General features: G+C 45.8%; 1 protein-coding gene across 1 annotated transcript in view; it reads right to left on the reverse strand.

Moving 5' to 3' along the window:
• The window catches only part of LOC138265132 (neurofilament medium polypeptide-like), a 43269-nt gene that overhangs the window by 12147 nt on the left and 7548 nt on the right, over positions 1 to 23574 (reverse strand). The window contains exon 2 of the mRNA XM_069212674.1: positions 3634 to 3832. Coding sequence (XP_069068775.1) covers positions 3634 to 3832 — 199 coding nt within the window. The remainder of the gene's footprint in view (positions 1 to 3633; positions 3833 to 23574) is intronic.

A 23574-nucleotide genomic window follows, 5' to 3' on the forward strand; every position in this document is an offset into this window, starting at 1 on the left:
ATAACGAACATAAGCAACACCTTGAACAACATAACACTTAACAATTAATCCAGAATACATTTCGGCGAACCCTGACCTTTCAGCCAGGAATAACCACACCAGTTTATTGCAAAGTTAGTGAATTTATTTCCCTATATTAACAAAGCTAGCACGATATAGATGTGTCTCAACACCAAATGATAAACATATATGAACATTAATAGCTGTCCATATCGTCGAAACAAGTGTAATCTATGTAGCATTTGAATCACAAGGCATTCGATAGTGGCAATACAAAGCACTAATACGATAATCTGTAATGGGCTAATTGCGTACATTTAGTCAGCATAACAAGATCTCCAATTGCATCGTGCGACATATGGAATCCTCATCTAACCTCAAATTAGCATCAGCATGTGGGACTTCATGCAAAAAACGATTTGGCAACATCAATTTAGAAAACTCCTAGCTAGGGTCCTTCTCAAAATCAGCAGTTGGTTACCTAAAAGAAACACAATGCAATTTTACAATTTCCTTTCATAATTACCAATTCCAATCAGCAATCAATGAAGTCTTCGTCTCACAGGTACCGTTTCTCGATCAGCATGGGACGGGACAAAGGGGCAGGGGTGAACGGGGCAATTGCCTCACGGCGGCAAGATAAGATTACTACTTCATGCAAAGGGGCAAATCAAAGTTAAAGTCTCTAGGGCAAGAATCATTAAAGTCTCTTTCTCTCGACTAGAGAAAGCATCAAAGTCTCTCAAAATGGCGTTGCAGCAAAATGGGTCATAGTAGCTACGAAGTCAAAATGACGGGATGTCCGAAGATAGAGAGAGCTTCCCTCTCATGCACCTGGGTTTTATAGACAACAGTTCAAGTCCAGTAGGGTCTTCATTGGAGGGTTCATAGGTTAGCTTCAAATTGACCAATCAAAAACGACAGTTCTCAAGCTTTTACTTAAGCATACATTATCCTTGGAGATGGGTACGCAATTTGCAACATTGTTTCTCGATTAGCTTACTCTCAGAGGCTCCATTGTCCGCACCTGCAAGCCGACCTTGAATTTAAGAGAAAATATGCCATGCTGGCACTAACTTTAAGATAAGCATGCGAGCAGTCTCTGTGGAAAAGTACAGCTTCAAGCAGAAATACACGTTTAATAGCACAGTGGAAAAATACGAACGTTTAAACCGTGAGACCAGGCAACTAGGCCAAAGCCTCCGCTAAAGTAATGCTAAGCTAAGGCATTTCAAATAAGCAAATCGTAGCACACGTTTATGATTATGTCGGATTAGTGCATTTCTAATACACCACGTTATATAAAGCACGCGTATAAATGATGGCAAACTACTCTGAGGGCACATTTTGTCCCCGTACAATCTTTATTAATTCGGTTAATGTCACACATGATTATTTCAGCACTACGTTTATGCGTTAATAAATCAAAACCTTCATTTTCTGCTTCATCAAAGTGAAGGGGAGAAGAGTGGAGCGGTAGAGAAGGAAGGAAGGCAAGGTAACAATGAAAGGGAGGAGAATGGGAGGGTAGGGAGAGGATAAGGATAAAAAATGGGAGGTGAAATAAAGGGAAGAGGGGAAGGGTGAGAAATGGAAGAGGAGGGGATAAGACAGGGAAGAGAAAGGAAATGAGGGATAAGGAGGAAGAAAGGGGCAGGGGAAATAAGAAGATTGAATAGATAGGAAAGGCTTGGAGGAAAGGGGAATATGCAGAGGGGTGGGAGAAGAGCGATAGGGAAGGCAAGGGGGAAATAATGGAAGAGAAGGGAAATAAAGTAGAGGGGAGAGACATGGAAAGAAAGAAAAGAGAGGATAGAAAAGGAGAGGAGACTAGAGGAAAGGAGAAATAGGGAAGGCAAGGGTAGGGGAGAGGAGAATTAAGGGGAAAGGGAAGTGTGAGAGAAGGGAAGGGATGGGGACATAGGGAGAAGGGAAGGTGTAGGGAATAAAAGGGAAGGGGGAAGGAATGAAGGAAGATAAGTGGGAAGTGGGGAGTGGGGGATATGGAAGGAGAAGTGAGAAGAGAGAGAAGAGAATGAAGGGAAGGTGAAGGGATGGGTGTGAAGTGAATGTGAGGGAAGGGGAGAGTATTGATAGGGAATGGGAGGGGAGAGTGGAGATAGGGAAGTGGGGAGAAGAGATAATGACGGGAAGGTAGGGAAGTGAAATGGAGGGGATGATTGGAGGGCATGAGAAGGGTATGGGAGTAAAATGAAGTCATGGAAACATGAGGAAAGAAAAGACGAGAGATAGGGAAGGGGGAGAGGAGAGATGGAACTGGAGAGAAGAGGAGAGCTAAGGTAAGGCCGAGAAAGGAGAGAGGGAAATGATAAGGAATGAATTTGGAGGAGTGGGAAGGGAGAGGAAAGGATGGGAAGAAAGGGAATGGAATAGTAGGGATAGGAAAGAAGAGTGGGAAAGAGGGTAGGCCGGGGAATGGAAGGAATGGAGTGTGAAAGAAGAGTTGAGGGGAAGGTAGAGAGGATGGAAGGTGATGTGAAAGGAAGAGAGGGAGAAGGGGGACAAGAAAGGGAAAATAAAGGGTGCGGAGGGGAAAAGGAACGGAAAGGGGAGTCGGAGGAAAGGGAGAGAAGAGATAAGGGAGGGGGCGGGTGAAGGGAAGGTGAAGGAAGGGAGGGGGGAAGGAGATAAGGCAAGTGGAGTGGAGGGCATAGGAGGGGAAGGAGATGGGAGGGGAAGGGAAGGAAAATTAAGAAATGAGAGCTGAGAGAAGGGCCAGGGGAAAAGAAATGAAGAGGTAAAGAGCAGGGAAGTTGAGAGGAGAGGTGGAGAGGAAGGCAGGGGAGTTAAAAGAAGCAAGGGGTTAGGTAAGGTGAAGGCAAGGGACGAGGAAGGGACAGTAAAGAGTAGATGTAGAAGGACATATAAAGGAATTGGTTCGTGGGGATGGTGACGGAGGCAAGGGTTGAGCTTGGGGGGATAAAGAGAAAAGGAAAGGAAGGCAATGTAGCAGAAGAATGTGGAAGCGAGAAGCACACGGAAAGGAAGACTGAATGGGGAAGGGAAAGAATGGAAGGGGTAGGGAGGTTGAATAGATATGTAAGGGGAGCTGAGTGGCAGAGACGAAAAAGAGTGGACAGAGTAAGGGATGTGTCAGGCGCTGAAGGGAATGTAATAGTGCTAATAAGAGATAAATGTCTGGATTGGGTATCGAAAGTTGTCAAGAAATGGGAGGGGAGTAGAGGATAGAGGTAAGGGAGCAAGGGAAGAGAATCAAAGTCAAATGAAAGGAGGGAAATGGTAAGAAAGGAACTGGAGAGTATGGGTGAATAGGAATGTGATGATGGAGGGGAAGGTGAGATCAGGGAAGGGGATAGGGTTGGAAAAGAAAGGGGTGCAGGCGGAAGCAAGACATGGGCAATGAGACGAAATAATAGATTAGTTTGGAAATGTGAAATATTCGGTTGGAAGGAGAAATTTAGGGTTGTGGAGCTATGGCTTTCAAGAATGGAACTGAAGAAATTAAGGATTAATGTAAATTAGAATTTCCGGTCAATTTCAAGTTAGTATTTCGTTTTGTTTCAAGTTGAGTTTTCAGTTCGGTTTGGTTTTCAGATCAGTTTTCGTTTGGTTTATTCACTCACCTTGTCTTACACCCACATCTGCCCCTACCTTTTTAGGAGCCTGATCTGTCTCTGCAGCTTCGGCCTCTCTGATTTCCAGCCCCAGCCGCCAGCAGTGGTCCTCCCCGCTCGGTGTCCTTGTTTGCAGTGCTGCAGGTTCCTGGTTTCCAGCCTTTTCTACCAACGACACGTCACAGAGGAGACTTTTCAACGGGTCATCGTAAGTCACCACTTTGTGGGTGATACCACTTTCAGGTTAACAGGGATTAGCTAGCAACGAACATGTATTCATGTTTCTTGAGAAAATCCATCTGTTTAGTCACAGATTATGTCCTGCGATGAAACTGAAAGACTCCATTATTCCATCCTACCACAACAGAGGTCTCTCGTTTACCCTCTGCTGCAGGAGGCCTCCCCTCTGCACATACCGCGGGCCTCGTGACATCACAGTGCAGTGCCTGTGATATCATGGGTGTTCCAATGACAGGATTCTGCTTCTGGGGCTGATCGCAAGCTTGGACCTTGAAGCGAACTTTAGAATGTGGATTTTTCAAACGTTTCTTTTCATTGAAAATGAATGTTATTTTCACCTTAAAGCTCACAGTCTGCCCTGGTGGTGCGTATTAAACGATTTTTCTGTGTCTGCCCTGCTCCTCCCCACGTGTCATGCAAAGCAATCATCCTCACTTCTTTTTAGAAGTTTAATTTTCAATAGAAGCTGGGAAAATAAGCGTTCGTACGCGTGAATATTTACTACAGTGAGCGGAAGGGACGAGTCTTTGATTCTCCTCGAGTAAGACCTGTATTTCCAACTTTGCGATGTTGGCCTCTGGGTCAAGCCCTCCCTTGTGCTTCTGTAGAAAGGGGATATGCGAGGCTGCTAGTTTCAGGCCACCCTATATTTTTGCCAGCTCCCACACAGTTGAGGCCAAAAAGTCATCAATATTTTTTGCACGTGCTGCTTAAGACTCTTCCAAACCTAGTCCTATATATTGGTGAGTAGTGTCTTGAGGTGTGGTGCCCGTTTCTAGCAGCAGCACTCTCGCAGTCGTAGTGCCTTTGACCCCACACACACACTTAAGCGGGGTTTGCCCATGTGGGTCAATACACCGAAATGCCAGGGGTAGTTGACGTGACAACACACGCCCTTTGACCTCCACTTCCAATCACACACATACTTACATGTACACGCAAATTCATTCTTGCATACACTTTCTCATATAAATACTCTCACCCAGAAGCAGGTACACAACATACTGTAATTTTGAAAGTATTTTTTTACGTGCATCAGCTGCCATGAAAGGGTGCATTCTAGCTAAGTGTACTCCATTTTAATAGCCTAATAGTGAATAATATATTATTTTACACTATTATCGTAATACAAAAATGACAGAAAACAAAGAGAATGGAGCCCCAACTGACGTCCATAAGGACGAGCTGTCACTGTGCTCCTGGCACTGAATTTGACACCTCTGAGTCCAGGGTTCGGTACAAAACCTGTACCTGAGAGAGGAAGGTAAGAAAGAAAACGAAGGGTGAGACAAAAGATGGATAGTTGGGAAAAAGAGGTGAAGAGAAAGAAACCGTGAAATAAGAATGAGAAGGTGAAAGTTAGGATGGAAGAAGGAGTGCATGAATGGCAGGATGGATGAAAAGCTGTCAGGGTTGATGAAATGGTGACTGAATGGATGGCTGGAGAAGGAATTGGTGGGAAAGATTAAAAGGATATATGATGGGGTGAAAGGATGGATGATTAGGCTGGGTGCATGGATTGCTGGAAATGTAAAGTGAAGAATACATGAATGAATAGATAGGCTAAAGGGTGGATGGATGGATGGATGGATGGAAAGGTTAAGTGATTGTCAGATGGATGGGTGAATAGATAGAAGGGTGAAAGTACTGACTGGCAGATGAGAAGGGAACCCTTTTAAGGTCTGGCGTGCTCACTTTCCATGCTCGGTGTGTTTCGAGGTATGGTTCAAGTGGAGGGGATTTTAATCTTCTGGCTACTCTCTTGAGCATACTGCATATAGTTTATACCCAGCACGTGCTGCTATTAATCTGCCTGACTGTGCGCTTGAAGTCCAGGCCGTAATAGAGTCCTTGTCCTGGACTCAGGGGGAAGGGGGGGGGGGGGGCGCTGCGAAACGGGACTCCTCTCCCTGAGACTCCGTTGCCACCATCACGGGTCTCTGCATAAACCTGTAATACTACATATTGTCAGTGCCCAGAACACTAAAATGAAGAGACCAAGGCGCCACTGCGTTGAAACGGCGATTGTCTAACAGGGAATAACATTTAACCCCTTCGCTGCCAGGCCTTTTCCCTCTCAGGTGCCAGGCCTTTTTTTTGGCTATTTGGGGTAGTTCGTGCTTAGGCCCTCATAACGTTTTGTCCACATAAGCTACCCACGCCAAATTTGCGTCCTTTTTTTCCAACATCCTAGGGATTCTAGACGTATTCCGACTTTGTGGGTTCCTCTGAAGGAGACCAAGAAAATAGCCAAAATCAGTGAAAATTTCGTTTAAAAAAAAAAAAAAATGGGAAAAAAGTGCTGCAGAAGAAGGCTTGTGTTTTTTCCCCTGAAAATGGCATCAACAAAGGGTTTCCAGTGCTAAAATAACCATCTTCTCAGCTTTCAAGAACAGGCACATTGAATCAGAAAACCACATTTTTTTCAACACAATTTTGCCATTTTACTGGGACATACCCCTTTTTCTCTATTTTTTCTGCTTTTAGCCTCTTTTCAGTTAGTGACAGAAACTGGTGTGAAACCAATGCTGGACCCGGAAGGCTAAATGTTTCTGAAAAGTAGACAAAATTCTGAATTCAACAAGGAGTCATTTATGTAGATCCTACAAGGTTTTCCTACAGAAAATAACAGCTGAAATAAAACAATATTGAAATTGAGGTGAAAAAAAACAGCCATTTTTCTCCACGTTTTATTCTGTAACTTTTTCCTGCAATGTCAGATTTTTTAAAGCAATATATTATTACGTATGCTGGACTCTTCTGGTTGCGGGGATATATAGGGCTTGTAGGTCCATAAAGAACTCTAGGTACCCAAAGCCAATAAATGAGCTGAACTTTGGAATGGGGTATCATTGTATACCTGGTATACAGCAATTCATTTGCTGAAATATAAAGAGTGGAAAACAGGTATTATGGAAACCTTTGTATTTTCAAAATGGTCACAAGATAAGGTGTTGAGAAGTAGTGGTTACTTGCACAACTCTGAATTTCGGGGTCCCTATATTAGCATGTGAATCACAGGGCATTTCTCAAATAGACGTCTTTCTTACACACTGTCTTACATTTGGAAGGAAAAAATGTTGAGAAAGACAAGGGGCAATAGCACTTGTTCTTCTAGTATGTTTTCCCCCAAATCTCCCAATTCAAATTGTACTTCACTTGTGTAGCTAGTGCCTGCGAAAGGAAATGCAACACAGACACATCACATTTTTACATTGAAATCTGACATGTTCTTTGCAAAGTGCCTAGCTGTGGATTTTGGCCTCTAACTCAGCCGGCTCCTAGGGAAACATACCAAACCTGTGCGTTTTGGAAAACTAGACACCTAGGGGAATCCAAGATGGGGTGACTTGTTGTGCTGTCACCAGATTCTGTTACCCAGAATCCTTTGCAAACCTCAAAATTTGGCAAAAAAACAAATTTTCTTCATATTTTAGTGACAGAAAGTTCTAGAAACTGAGATGAGCCACACATTTCCTTCCACTTAGCTTTCCCCCAAGTCTCCTGTTAAAAATGGTACCTCACTTGTGTGGGTAGGCCTAGTGCTCGCGACAGGAAATGCCCCAAAAGACAACGTGGACACATCAAATTTTCCCAAAGAAAACAGAGCTATTTTTGCAAAGTGCCTAGCTGTGGAGTTTAGCCTCTAGCTCAGCCGGCACCTAGGGAAACCTACCAAACCTGTGCATTTTTTAAACCTAGACACCTAGGGGAATCCAAGAGGGGGTGATTTGTGGGGCTCTCACCAGATTCTGTTACCCAGAATCCTTTGCAACCCTCAAAATTTGGCAAAAAAAACACCTTTTCCTCATATTTCAGTGACAGGAAGTTCTGGAATCAGAGACAAGCCACACATTTCCTTCCACTCAGCCTTCCCCCAAGTCTCCTGTTAAAAATGGTACCTCACTTGTGTGGGTAGGCCTAGTGCTCGCAACAGGAAATGCCCCAAAAGACAACGCGGACACATCAAATTTTCCCAAAGAAAACAGAGCTGCTTTGCAAAGTGCCTAGCTGTGGATTTTGGCATCTAGCTCAGCCGGCACTTAGGGAAACATACCAAACCTGTGCATTTTTTAAAACTAGACACCCAGGGGAATCCAAGATAGGGTGACGTGTGGGGCTCTCACCAAGTTCTGTTTCCCAGAATCCTTTGCAAACCTCAAAATGTGGCTAAAAAAACACTTTTCCCTCAAATTTCGTTGACAGAAAGTTCTGGAATCTGGGAGGAGCCACAAATTTTCTTCCACCCCCACCGTTCCCCCAAGTCTCCTAATAAAAATGGTACCTCACTTGTGTGGGTAGGCCTACTGCCCGCGATAGGAAATGCCCCTAAACACAATGTGGACACATCACATTTTCCCAAAGAAAACAGAGCTGTTTTTTGCAAAGTGCCTAGCTGTGGATTTTGGCATCTAGCTCAGCCGGCACCTAGGGAAACATACCAAACCTGTGCATTTTGGAAAACTAGACACCTAGGGGAATCCAAGATGGGATGACTTGTGGGGCTCTCACCTGGTTCTGTTATCCAGAATCCTTTGCAACCCTCAAAATGTGGCTAAAAAAACACTTTTTCCTCACATTTCGGTGACAGAAAGTTCTGGAATCTGAGAGGAGCCACAAATTTCCTTCCACCCAGCGTTCCCCCCAGTCTCCAAATAAAAATGGTACCTCACTTGTTTGGGTAGGCCTAGTGCCTGTAACAGGAATTGCCCCAAAGCACAATGTGGACACATCACATCTTCCCAAAGAAAACAGCTGCTTTATGCAAAGTGCCGAGCTGTGGATTTTGGCATTCTAGCTCAGCCGGCACCTAGGGAAACATACCAAACCTGTGCATTTTGAAAAACTAGACACCTAGGGGAATGACTTGTAAGACTCTCACCAGGTTCTGTTACCCAGAATCCTTTCAAACCTCAAATTTTGGCAAAAAACACCTTTTCCTCATATTTCAGTGACAGAAAGCTCTGGAATCTGAGAGGAGTCACACATTTCCTTCCACCCAGCTTCCCCCCAAGTCTCCTGTTAAAAATGGTACCTCACTTGTGTGGGTAGGCCTAGTGCTCGCGACAGGAAATGCCCCAAAAGACAACGGGGGCACATCAAATTTTCCCAAAGAAAACAGAGCTGTTTTTGCAAAGTGCCTAGCTGTGGATTTTGGCCTCTAGCTCAGCCGGCACCTAGGGAAACCTACCATACCTGTGCATGTTTGAAAACTAGACACCTAGGGGAATCCAAGAGGGGGTGACTTGTGGGGCTCTCACCAGGTTCTGTTTCCTAGAATCCTTTGCAAACCTCAAAGTGTGGCTAAAAAACACCTTTTCCGCACATTTCGGTGACAGAAAGTTCTGGAATCTGAGAGGAGCCACAAATTTCCTTCCACCCAGCGTTCCTCCAAGTCTCCTAATAAAAATGTTTCCTCACTTGTGTGGGTAGGCCTAGTGCCCGTGACAGAAAATGCCCCAAAACACAATGTGTACACATCACATTTTCCCAAAGAAAACAGAGCTGTTGTTTGCAAAGTGCCTAGCTGTGGATTTTGGCATCTAGCTCAGCCGGCACCTAGGGAAACATACCAAACCAGTGCATTTTAGAAAACTAGACACCTAGGGGAATCCAATATGGGGTGACTTGTGGGGCTCTCACCAGGTTCTGTTACCCAGAATCCTTTGCAACCCTCAAAATTTGGCTAAAAAACACCTTTTCCTCATATTTCAGTGACATGAAGTTCTGGAATCTGAGAGGAGCCACAAATTTCCTTCCACCCAGCTTTCCCCCAAGTCTCCTGTTAAAAATGGTACCTCACTTGTGTGGGTAGACCTAGTGCTTGCGACAGGAAATACCCCAAAAGACAACGTGGACACATCAAATTTTCTCAAAGAAAACAGTGCTGCTTTGCAAAGTGCCTAGCTGTGGATTTTGGCCTCCAGCTCAGCCGGCACCTAGGGAAACCTACCATACCTGTGCATGTTTGAAAACTAGACACCTAAGGTAATCCAAGAGGGGGTGACTTGTGGGGCTCTCACCAGGTTCTGTTTCCCAGAATCCTTTGCAAACCTCAAAATGTGGCTAAAAAACACCTTTTCCTCACATTTCGGTGACCGAAAATTCTGGAATCTGAGAGAAGCCACAAATTTCCTTCCACCCAGCTTCCCCCCAATTCTCCTGTTAAAAATGGTACCTCACTTGTGTGGGTAGGCCTAGTGCCCGTGACAGGAAATGCCCCAAAACACAATGTGGATACATCACATTTTCCCAAAGAAAACAGAGCTGTTTTTTTTGCAAAGTGCCTAGCTGTGGATTTTGGCATCCAGCTCACCCAGCACCTAGGGAAACATACCAAACCTGTGCATTTTGGAAAATTAGACACCTAGGGGAATCCAAGATGGGGTGACTTGTGGGGCTCTCACCAGGTTCTGATACCCAGAATCCTTTGCAAACCTCAAAATGTGGCTAAAAAAACACTTTTTCCTCACATTTCGGTGACAGAAAGTTTGGGAATTTGAGAGGAGCTACAAATTTCCTTCCACCCAGCGTTCCCCCAAGTCTCCTAATAAAAATGGTACCTCATTTGTGTGGGTAGGCCTAGTGACCGCGACAGGAAATGCCCCAAAACATAACCTGGACACATCACATTTTCCCAAAGAAAACAGAGCTATTTTTTGCACAGTGCCGAGCTGTGGATTTTGGCACCTAGCTCAGCCGGCACTTCGGGAAACATACCAAACCTGTACATTCTGGAAAACTAGACACCTAGGGGAATCCAAGATGGGGTGATTTGTGGGGCTCTCACCAGATTCTGTTACCCAGAATCCTTTGCAACCCTCAAAATTTGGCAAAAAAAACACCTTTTCCTCATATTTCAGTGACAGGAAGTTCTGGAATCCCAATTTCCCAAAGAAAACAGAGCTATTTTTGCAAAGTGCCTAGCTGTGGAGTTTAGCCTCTAGCTCAGCCGGCACCTAGGGAAACCTACCAAACCTGTGCATTTTTTAAACCTAGACACCTAGGGGAATCCAAGAGGGGGTGATTTGTGGGGCTCTCACCAGATTCTGTTACCCAGAATCCTTTGCAACCCTCAAAATTTGGCAAAAAAAACACCTTTTCCTCATATTTCAGTGACAGGAAGTTCTGGAATCAGAGACAAGCCACACATTTCCTTCCACTCAGCCTTCCCCCAAGTCTCCTGTTAAAAATGGTACCTCACTTGTGTGGGTAGGCCTAGTGCTCGCGACAGGAAATGCCCCAAAAGACAACGGGGGCACATCAAATTTTCCCAAAGAAAACAGAGCTGTTTTTGCAAAGTGCCTAGCTGTGGATTTTGGCCTCTAGCTCAGCCGGCACCTAGGGAAACCTACCATACCTGTGCATGTTTGAAAACTAGATACCTAGGGGAATCCAAGAGGGGGTGACTTGTGGGGCTCTCACCAGGTTCTGTTTCCCAGAATCCTTTGCAAACCTCAAAGTGTGGCTAAAAAACACCTTTTCCTCACATTTCGGTGACAGAAAGTTCTGGAATCTGAGAGGAGCCACAAATTTCCTTCCACCCAGCGTTCCTCCAAGTCTCCTAATAAAAATGGTTCCTCACTTGTGTGGGTAGGCCTAGTGCCCATGACAGAAAATGCCCCAAAACACAATGTGTACACATCACATTTTCCCAAAGAAAACAGAGCTGTTGTTTGCAAAGTGCCTAGCTGTGGATTTTGGCATCTAGCTCAGCCGGCACCTAGGGAAACATACCAAACCAGTGCATTTTAGAAAACTAGACACCTAGGGGAATCCAATATGGGGTGACTTGTGGGGCTCTCACCAGGTTCTGTTACCCAGAATCCTTTGCAACCCTCAAAATTTGGCTAAAAAACACCTTTTCCTCATATTTCAGTGACATGAAGTTCTGGAATCTGAGAGGAGCCACAAATTTCCTTCCACCCAGCTTTCCCCCAAGTCTCCTGTTAAAAATGGTACCTCACTTGTGTGGGTAGACCTAGTGCTTGCGACAGGAAATACCCCAAAAGACAACGTGGACACATCAAATTTTCTCAAAGAAAACAGTGCTGCTTTGCAAAGTGCCTAGCTGTGGATTTTGGCCTCCAGCTCAGCCGGCACCTAGGGAAACCTACCATACCTGTGCATGTTTGAAAACTAGACACCTAAGGTAATCCAAGAGGGGGTGACTTGTGGGGCTCTCACCAGGTTCTGTTTCCCAGAATCCTTTGCAAACCTCAAAATGTGGCTAAAAAAACACCTTTTCCTCACATTTCGGTGACCGAAAATTCTGGAATCTGAGAGAAGCCACAAATTTCCTTCCACCCAGCTTCCCCCCAAGTCTCCTGTTAAAAATGGTACCTCACTTGTGTGGGTAGGCCTAGTGCTCGCGACAGGAAATGCCCCAAAAGACAACGGGGACACATCAAATTTTCCCAAAGAAAACAGAGCTGTTTTTGCAAAGTGCCTAGCTGTGGATTTTGGCCTCTAGCTCAACCGGCACCTAGGGAAACCTACCATACCTGTGCATGTTTGAAAACTAGACACCTAAGGTAATTCAAGAGGGGGTGACTTGTTGGGCTCTCACCAGGTTCTGTTTCCCAGAATCCTTTGCAAACCTCAAAATGTGGCTAAAAAACACCTTTTCCTCACATTTCGGTGACAGAAAGTTCTGGAATCTGAGAGAAGCCACAAATTTCCTTCCACCCAGCGGTCCCCCAAGTCACCTAATAAAAATGGTACCTCACTTGTGTGGGTAGGCCTAGTGCCCGTGACAGGAAATGCCCCAAAACACAATGTGGACACATCACATTTTCCCAAAGAAAACAGAGCTGTTTTTTGCAAAGTGCCTAGCTGTGGATTTTGGCATCCAGCTCACCCGGCACCTAGGGAAACATACCAAACCTGTGCTTTTTGGAAAATTAGACACCTAGGGGAATCCAAGATGGGGTGACTTGTGGGGCTCTCACCAGGTTCTGTTACCCAGAATCCTTTGCAAACCTCAAAATCTGGCAAAAAAAAAACACTTTTTCTTCACATTTCGGTGACAGAAAGTTCTGGAATCTGAGAGGAGCCACACATTTTCTTCCACCCAGTGTTCCCCCAAGTATCCTGATAAAAATTGTACCTCACTTGTGTGGGTAGGCCTAGTGCCCGCGACAGGAATGCCCCAAAACACAACATGGACACATCACATTTTCCCCCAAAAAACAGAGCTGTTTTTCACAAAGTGCCCAGCTGTTGATTTTGGCCTCTAGCTCAGCCAGCACCTAGGGAAACCTACCAAACCTGTGCATTGTTAAATCTAGACACCTAGGGGAATACAAGATGGTGAGACTTTTGGGGCTCTCACCAGGTTCTGTTAACCAGAATCCTTTGCAAACCTCAACATTTGGCAAAAAACACCCTTTCCTCACATTTTGGTGACAGAAAGTTCCGAAATCTGAGAGGAGCCACAGATTTTCTTCCACCCAGCATCCCCCCAAGTCTCCCAATAAAAATGGTACTCTCTTGAGTGGGTAGGCCTAGTGCTCGCGACAGGAAATGCCCCAAAACACTGTGCGAACACATCAAAAGTATCAAAAACAAAACTACCTGTTTTGCTGGGGGTGGGGGTGGGGGGGATCACCTGCGTTTTTGGTCCTGGGCTCAGCAGCCAACTAGGGAAACCTACCAAATCCAAACATGTCTGAAACCTAGACACTGGAGGAAATCCAGGCTTTCGTGGATCTCCTGGGGTTTTCTTATCCAGAATCCTCAGCAAACTTCAAATTTAGCTAAAAATGACATTTGTTCCACATTTCTGTGTGGGATCAACGCACAGGTACAAATTTCCTACTACTCAATGTTCCCCTCAGTCTCCCGGTAAAAATGATACCTCACTTGTGTAGGTGAGCCAAGTGCCTGTGACAGGGAAGAGCCAAAAACATGTCAAAAATTGAGGGAGAACCAAAGCGGGCCCAAAAGGGCAATTTGAAAAAAAAAACGTTTTTAGGCTGACAAGTGGTACAGATTTTTTTATCGGTATAGATGCGACAGTGCTAGGTGGTAGGAATGTTGTGGATTCCTACAGATTCCGGAAGTTTCCATCACAAAAATGGGGGAAAATTGTGTGATTTCCAGAAAAGTTGGAAGTTTGCAGGGCATTGTGGGTAAGAAAATGGTGCAGGGTGCATGTGAAGCACACCACCCTGGACTAACCCAGATGTTTGGTTTTCAGATGTGTCTAGGTCTTGTGGATTTTTATACATGGCAGTGCCTCAAAGTCCAAAAAGTGCTGCCCAACCATTCCAAGTGGGACGATTTTGAGAGTTAGACAAGCTCTCATGGTCCAAATGTAAAATTAAAACCCAAAATAATCAAATGTCCTCTTGCTTGCCGTGGGATAAGATATTTTAGTGTGCGGGGAAGAGCTGCAAGACTGTTACCCCATTCAGTTAGGGTGGGGGCATAACCATGCCCATACTGGTTGGTAGCCACCACCCCACTATTTAAAAAAAAAAAGTCTGGCATCTGGTAGGCTTTCAGCTCCCCGGGGAGTGGATCGAGGGTAATTGCCCCATCTACCCACCGGGGGAAGAACAACTGTGGCCCCAATTATTTCGGGTGGTGGTATGGCCATACCCCCACCCTCTTTTAAAAAAAAAGAAAATCTTCCCTTGTCTCTTGTGGGCTCTTGCAGATGGGCCTTCCAAAAATAGGCTGACCTGCCCCCAATGGGGGCAGATATGGCCAACAGAAATGTGCCCCCCATGGGGAGCCACCTTTGCCCAAGGGGCTGCCCCCCAAACAAAACACACACATACACACACAGCAATCCCTCGTGCCTAAGTGGTTTCTGCCCCCAAGAGGGACAGAAATGGCCTAAAATAAATTTGCACCCCCAGGGGAGCAACCCTTGCCTAAAGGGTCACTCCCCTTGTGTGAAAGAGGTACAAAAAAAAAATCCCTGGTGCCTAGTTACCGGCCTAAGAGAAATAGGCCAATCTGCCCCCAAGGGAGGCAGAAATGGCCTTAAATTGATTTGCCTCTAGGGAGTGACCCTTGCCTGAAATTGACGCAGAAAAAAAATCCCTGGTGTCTAGTAGTTTCTGCCCCCCTTGGGGGCAGATTGGCCTAATAAAAATAGTTGAAATGGCCTAAAAACATTTTCCCCCCCAGGGGAGCGACCTTTGCCTAAGGGGTTGCTCCCCATGTCTAAAAAAAGAAAAAAAAAAAAAAAAGATCCATAGAGCCTAGAGGTTTCTGGCCCCGCTGGGGGCAGATCGACCTGATTACAGTAGGCCGATCAGCCCCCAAGGGGGACAGAAATGGCCTAAAACTAATTTGCCCCCCTGGGGAGCGACCCTTGCGTGAAACTGACCAAAAAAAATCCATGGTGTCTAGTGGTTTCAGCCCCCTTTGGGGGCAGATTGGCCTAATTAGAAGAGACCAATCTGCCCCCAGGGCGTGCAGAAAAGGGCTAAAAACAATTTGCCCCCCCTGGGGAGAGGCCCTTGCCCAAGGGGATGCTCCCCATATTGCATAAATAAAAAAAATAAAAAATAAAAACTCTCTGGTGTCTAGTGGCATTTCTGCTGCCTGATCACACCGCGATCGGGCAGCATAAATGAGGAGAGAGACATCAAAGGAAAATAACCGCCTTTCCTTTCCTTTGATGCCTCTCTCGCCCCTCTCTACGTAATCAGAGGTGAAATGCTTTTGCATTTCTCCTCCAATCTGCGCTGAAATTTGAGCTTCTAGCATAGAGGGGGCAGCCTCTGATGAGGTCAGCGTGAGATTCGGTGCTGACTTCATCAGACGCCACAGGGGGGTCCTGGGTGGGCAGGGCGAAAGAGGAAGTGATTCCCCTTCCATCCCTGCAAATGGGAGGGGGCTGCAAGGCCCTCAAGGGGAGCGTTAGTGATTCCCCCGAGGGCCCATACCAGGACGTAACGGTTACGTCCTCGGCGCTCGAGTGGTTCAAACAAGGATGTAACGATTACGTCTCAGTCACCTGAGGAGTTAATTTTGCTATGTTATATGACACTTCGGGCCAGCGTTAACAAAAAAATGACAGTGCATGGCGCTATGCCAAATTTGACAGCGCCATGCACCGTCATTTTCAAAACGCAGGGATGCGCCGTATTTAAAAGAATACTGCACACCTCTGTGTTTCACCCTGCACCTGTGCTGTATTTGCTGTTGTGTGCCAACGCAGCAACCCTTGCACCATTGTGCAAGGATGGCTGCTTTGAGGAAGTGATTGTTTTTGTGCAGGAAGGAATATCTTCCTGCACAAAAACAATCTTAAATGGCGATTTGCTCTTTCTATGCGTGCTGCAGACTGTAGCACACATAGAAAGAGCAAAAAACGAGGAGAAATAAAAGCATTTCTCGTTGCGCCCTGCTAATGCCACCCCTGGGGTGGCATTAAATTTTGTCAATGCCTCAGGTTGAAGAAAACGTGGAAATCTGGGGCAGTGTCAAAATGCAATCGGTGTTGCTGTGGAACACCCACAGCAACACCCATTGCATGCCCTTTGTACGCAAAGTGCTGCGTGTGAAGGGGCCGGATTGCTATAACAGCGCCTTTCACCCCATGTTTGAGGAGCACCCAATATGTACAGGTAGAGGAGGGCGAGCCAACAAATTAAGCATTCTTTCACTCCCGTTGTTAAAACATGTGAAGAAGTACACAGATAAATGCACCACACATAGTGATCAAATGTGCCAGCATCTGGAGCTAAGTCTACATCCACCTAGACACAAGTCTGCACCACCTGATTTTGGCTCCTTGTGCACCACCAACCTGAGGCAGCTGAGATAGAGAAACAAATCACTTCTGAGACTGTCTGATAAAGCAAAGGAAATAATCAAGGGTAGCCACACACAGCACAGCACAAGCATAGCAGCCTGGTCATTCTTTTCATCACACTTGGTATCCACTCCCTCCCTCTTAAGGTCCATTAACAGGCAAGCAGTCAAGCGGCCTGGGAGACTAACACCTAAGTGCTGTGCCCTTATAAAGAATCTAAGAAGAGCAGTTAGGCAGGCAAGTAAATCTTCAGCTTCAATCCATAAAAGGGGATAAATAAAAAGATCTGACGAAACAATATAAGAAGGAACTCTGGGCTGACCAAGGTGCAATATACAGCATCATTTGGGCGAAGCTACTCTGACGCTAAACAACCAAACTCTAGGGCATTTTGGACAACAGTCAACTGCATCATCCAAGATGTAGTGACAATAAAGTCCGCAAGTATACAGAAGGAAAATTGGGTATACCATTTGATCAAATCATTTTCCAACAGTCCCCAGTTGGTCTTCCACAAAAAAGCATGGAGGTGCGCTGCACGAGAAGGGGAATGAAAGGGCATTGTCACCATTCAAAATATGGATCCATGCACCAATGCCTGCACTGCTGATAACCAGCTCGACCAGGCATTTAACTTTTATAACATAACATGTGTATTTGTAAAGCGCACATTCACCTGTAGGCCTCTTGGTGCTGAATAACAGATGTTTATTGTACAGCAGTAGATGTGGTAAAAGTGATACAATCTGGTCGCAGGGTTGGTGAGCCAGGGCCAAACCGCAGGCCATTTACAAACTTGACCCTGAAAATTGGACCCATCATTTATCACCTCTTTATATTCTTGGAGGATGAGATTACAGCCAGAATCCACATATAATTTTAGGCAGGTGTACATAGCACAAACCTTGCCCACGGACATAAGACCACTTCACAAATAACAGACACTGATTACATTTTCAAACAGGGATATTTGCTGGCATTCACAGGATGCTAAACCAAGGCAAGGATTCAAACCCAATTCCCAGTGATACATGGTCAGCAGCAGTAGCCAATGGGCGACATCACCTATTGTGAAAGCTTGGCTCATTTTGGGCTTCAGGTTCCAAGAAGACTTCAAGCTGAACCAGAGCTAGGTATCTGGTTCAAGCCTGGCTCGAGCTTTCAGTGGATTGCCCAACACTATGTACAGGAATCACCCTGAGAAGAAGAGAGAGGAGCGAGAGGGTCGAGGCATGAAGGGAAAGTGAGGGGAGAAACAGTGTTTGAGACAAAAGAGTAAGGGAGAGTGGTTAGAATGCAGAAAGAAAAATGTAAGATAGGGAAAGAGACCAAAGAGGGTGGACGAAAAGTTAGGGTAGCTGATGGAGACAGAAATAAATGGAGACGTGAGTGACATGAAAGAGAAGTAAAAAAAGAGGGATGTAAGTAGGAAGCGAGAGACAAAAATAGGCCAAAAGTGAGGGAGAGACAAACAAAGAAAGAAGAGGATAGGTATAGAGGGGCAAACAAAGGGAAGAATGGGATGAGAAGAAACCAGGAAGAGACACATATGGGGAAAGTTCATGTGATGGGATAGAAGGAGAGCATAAGGTATTGAAGGAGAGATAAAACGAGGAAGAAGGAAAGAGGGTGATAGAAGAGAAAAATGAAGGAAGAGAAAGAAGGAGGAAAAATAATAGCGATCGGATGAAAGGGGAACTACAAAAGCAGAGGCATGGGGATGGGAGAGAGAGAAAACAAAGAAAAGGGGCGGGGAGGAGGAAGAGATGGAGCAGACAGGGGCATAACGCAGGTCACTGTAGCCCCTATGGCACAGGGGAGTCCTCAACCCTTCAGAGGGCACGCAGCCCTTCAAGGGGGCCCCATGCAGCCCAATGACAATGGGTATATGTGAGATATGTGAAACTGAGGGAGCCTGCCTTCATCAAGTGCTTAATTTGTAAAATAAATACGTGCCAGGGCTGTCATCAGGAGACCACTCCAACTTACATTAACCAAGGCCTCTGTGAGCACTGCTAGTGACAGAACCAACACATCTACTAACCATTGCACTACACCAGGGAGGCAATTCAAGCTATTTCAGGCCTCAAAAACTATAAGCATGGTTTGGGTGGCAGGTATTAGTCATTTTTAATGTGTATTGAATGAATAAACAACTGTTGTTGTTCTCCTCTCTAAATTAAACTAAAAATGCTACCATGTGGCAGACTGTCATAAGCCCAGGTGTTGATGATTAAGTGCTTGTGCTGAGCACCAGAAACCACTGGATTAAATTAAACACTGCCCTCGTCGCATTGTCGGGGGGGGTTCAATCTTTTTTCTATTACACCACTGAGAGCGGAGTAGTAGGGTATAGATGGTTAGTGGAGAGAAAGAGAATACAAGATTATAAAAGGAAAAGAGAAATTGGGAGGAGATTTATAACATCAAGGAGAGGATGGATAGAGCCTCATTCCCTGTCTTAGTTTCTTGCCCATCTAGCAGCAGTAAATTACCGTTACCTTGTGGATAGTATGGGTGAAATAACTACTGCTGATGAACTCTGCCAGGATCTCTGTTGTGGCAGGAGCCCAGAATATTGAGCCCTGCTGCTCTGACTGCTCTTGTGCTCTCCTTCATCACCTGACTCTTGACAGATTTATATGCAACAGGAAAATATCCCAAATTCAGTTTATATATTCCCTGCCTGTCTGCTGTACCCTTGATCCAAGATGTTGCACCTGTATTTCTGATATTTTTATTTATTTTAAGAGCTTTCTATACTGCAAACGTGACCCAAGTGTATCAGAGCATTTTACAATAAAGAGAGACGCATGGTACCGCTGGAGTTGATGTATACATATCATGAGAAATTAATAACGAGGTTATGCACATTCATCAGGCTAAACTGTGTGGGTGTGTGTAGATATATATTTAGATGTAGGGCTATGAGTATGACCTTGTCGGTTGAAATGTGTAAGCCTGAAATAAATCACCATTATTTTCAACAATTCAGAGTGCCGGCTTTTCCTTGCTGCTGATTCCTGTGCGAGGAGCCTTGGATGTGTTTTTCGGGTTCTGCGCCCGTCGCCGTGCACCGCCCTGACTGATGGAAGTGGTGGGAAGAAAAACATGAGTGCCGCAACAATATATATATATATATATATATATATATATATATATATATATATATATATGAACACAAGGTAGTTATAGTTAGGATTGTGCTTCCATAGGAAATGCATTTTTTGTTTTTTTTGTGTTGTTAATAACTTTGGCTCCATATGAAAAATGTACACAAAACTTTTTTTAAAAATGCTCTTTGCCTAGTTTACGCATAGAAAGTTTCAGGGTGATCCGTCAAGCGGGGGCTGTGAAAAAAGGACGGTCCTTAAACACATCTTCCCATTCATTTTCCCCTAGGAACTTAAGATACAGGTACAGCCTAAACCACTGAAAGGGTTTACTCCAAAATTGGCAGAAAGCTAGATCTAGTTCCAGAAAGAGAGCTTTTTGTGTTTTGGTGTAAACCTGTTCAGTAGACTTTGAGCAATTAATGATAAAATAACTTTGTTTATATAGGTACGTGGAGGCTGTGCGGATCCCGACAGATCTCAACCTCAGATCTTATTGGCTACCACCACCTCAAACGGGAAGTGGTGGCAGCCATCTTAGAACAATTTTTGTTTAAAAAAAAAAGAAACAAGCACAGTCTTCTGCACTTGTTTTTAAAAGCTCCCCGGAGAAGGCTAGGTCCTGGGGGTGGCAAATACTTCAATTTTGAGGGGGAGCAAATGGCCGATTTCAGCACAAGGGACCCCTTCCTCTGGGGCCCGTCTGCATTGTTAAGGTGGAGGGGGCATGCGGTCCTTCTCCCTGGGCTGTTTTCGGCCCTGGAGACTCCATCCCCCAGGACCGGCTCATATGCCTACCCCCGGGACATAGTGGTTCCCTTGCTCACTCTGTGCTGGCATGGAAGCCTATGTTGCTCTTGCTTGGCGGGAGCAATTTCAAATCTCCCACCAAGCGAGAGTAAACAGCAAGCAAAGCGGGCAGGGAAACAGATAAAAAGATTCTCCCCTCTCCCCGCCCCCCTGGAAGGGAGTAGGATTTTTAGCTGCTCCCTGCAGGTGGGAGCAATGCTGGTTCCTGTAGCTGTGAGTAGTCGGCTGGGGTCCTGGGGCTCCCCCCCCCAGCAAGTGTGGTGGGTGTCCTGGGTGGGCACCAGGGCAGTCACCCTTGTTTGCCAGGCTCCAGGGGATGGGGTCCCCGGGGCCGATATCAGCCCAGTGAGGGGGGCTGCTTGCCCCCTCGACCTTACCATGTGCGTCCCGGTCCCTGGGGATGGGGTTCCTGGGACCTAAATCAGCCCGGGGACGGGGGCCACGTGCCCCCCCCCTTCGGACATGCGTTCGAGCCCAAGGAATGGGATCCCTGGGGCCAAAATTGACCCATGGAGTGGGGCTGCATGACCACCCCTAAATTTGTTGGTGGACATGGGGGATGGGGTCCCTGGGGCCAAAAGGGCCAGGGGGGGGGCCATGCCCCCTCCCCCTAAAAGCTGTGCTGAGCCCCAGAGGTCTCTGGGGCCAAAAGCAGGGAGAAGGGCCACATGCCCCCTCTCCCTTTAATATGTTGCCCTGCCCCAGGGAATAGGGTCCCCATGGCCAAAAGCAGCCTGTGGAGGGGGGCCCTAAGGCTTTCTCTCCTGAAAAAATGTGGTGGGCCTCAAGGCTTAATTTTAATTAGTTGCCCTGGGGGATAGGGTCCCCAGGGCCATAATAGGTTCAGAAAGGAGAGGGGCATGCACCTCCTCCTCTTTAAAAAAAAGGCCCGGGGGAGGTCTCAGGACCAGGCCCTGTGGCCAACCCCCACCTCACATGGCAGAAGGCCATGCCCAGTTGGGGAGCTGCCTTTTGGGAGGGTTGACCAAGGGGTCTGGCCGCAGGCCAGCCTTGTGGAAAACCCTCCACTCTGCACGGCCTTTGGCCTTGCGCATTGTGGCTTTGACTGCATGTGTGGTTGCTGGCCACAGGAGGTTGTCCATGTGGACAACACGCCACTGCCCACTGTACCAAAGGCCATGCACAGCTTATGGGGGTTAGCCACAGGGCCTTGCTGCAGCCCAGCCCAGGGCCTGTGGCCAAACCTCACCTTGCATGACTAAATGCCCTGTGAAGCATGGGGTTGGCTGCATGCAGGAGGGGAGAGGGTCTGCAGGCCATGCGTAGTGGGGTTGGATTAACATATGGTAATTAAATACTGCTTTACTTAAAAAACACCCTTAAATTCACTAAAAAAACAAAGGTTAAAGTAACATTATAGTTAGGTGAAATGTTCAGTTTTAAACTCTAAAAACACTGAGATTCACCAGTTATTGTTAGAGTTATCTCAAGTAACTATAACTCGTGCCCTGAGGTAACTATAGTTCGCACCCTTGCCATTCATTGCTAATTTCCCTAGACATTACATCACTCATCACATCTTATTTGACATTATTGATAATATCACTGTGCTTGGCAGGGGTGTGAGTTATAGTTACCTTAAGTCAGGCCTTGTAGTTACATGCTCCCATGTTCTCCTCTATTATCTGACTATTGACAGAAGTCTGCAATTGGCAAATATCCTAGTTTGAGCTTATGTATGATCTGTATGTCTGCGCGCCACTTGATCTAAGTTGTTGCACCTATTTCTATGATATTCCAATGAAGTCTTCGCCTGTGTTTAACCATCCCACACTGTGAATATTCATTGTGAGCTGCAATGAAGGCATCTCTACACCATCTGAGCGTTATCAGTGTTATACTTTGGCCCAGCAGTTTTCAACAGTGATGCAATGGCAATGAAAGGCCCATAGTTCAGTAAAGAGGAAAACAAAGGACAAAATGAGAGTAAGTATAAAAAGGAAGCTGATGGGAGAGGAACGTGCAAATAGGGATGTTAGACAGAAAGGGTGAGGGGTAGTGTAGGGGTTTGGAAGAGTGAGTGACCTGTTAGACAATTACACTGAATTTAAAGTCACTAAAGTCCTAGTGCAGCTTCCACAGATGCAGTCAGGTGCAGGCACAGGCTAACTCCAGAGCGGTGATTCATGTGGTTATTGTGGACATTGTGAACCCAAACTTCTGTTTCTGACTAGTTAAATCAGTATTGGCCAAGGTCCTTCTGCAGTACACATGGATAGGATCTGGCAGAAAGAGAAGTGAGGCCTATCTACACTTAGGAAGTAGCACATGTAAAGCTGCTGTTTGGATACATGCATCTACAGGGGATGAGGTTGGCAGACAGGTCAGGGTGAACTCCTGCAATGCTCAGGTGCCTCCCTGATAGCAAAAATATAACCAGGGCATGTCCCTACAGAGCACAAGTAAAATAGCGGGGGGCTAAAGGCCAGATATGTTTCTGCAGTGTGCAGCTTCTGCAGCAGTTGGGGTTAACGTAGGACATATTCATGTGGTTCTAATATGCTGCGCTGCAGCTGAAGGTAGCACATCTGAAGAGGTACTGCAACTGAGGGATAGGCAGTGCTTCTATAGTGCACAGCTGCTGGGGTGACAGCTTGGTATGTTCCTGTACATCTGCTATGCAGCTGAATGCAAGTTTGCATCTTGAGATGAAGGAAGAACATGCTTCCACTTGAAGGTGATTCTGTTTAAACAGTGCAATTGCACCACTTATAGACTGGATGCCAGTTGTTCCACAAAATGCCCTTATTGAAATCAGGTGGCAGATCTCACCCCTTCTTCCACCTAAGCTGTAGTTTTCCAATGTGCATGGGAAAAAAGAAAACAGCAGATTTGCAATAGCAATGAGAAGTTCGAGCACCATCCGTTGCTCAGACAAATTCCTCCTCTGATCTCACCCACCTCTCCTTTCACAGAAAGCAACATACAAAAAGATAAATGACAGAATGTTTGAATACATCTCAGACACTGGCGATCGCTCAGACCACAACCCAATGCATTTTTCGTTGATTTTGCA

This window comes from Pleurodeles waltl, chromosome 11 (genome assembly GCF_031143425.1).
Source record: "Pleurodeles waltl isolate 20211129_DDA chromosome 11, aPleWal1.hap1.20221129, whole genome shotgun sequence".
Taxonomy (NCBI): domain Eukaryota; kingdom Metazoa; phylum Chordata; class Amphibia; order Caudata; family Salamandridae; genus Pleurodeles; species Pleurodeles waltl.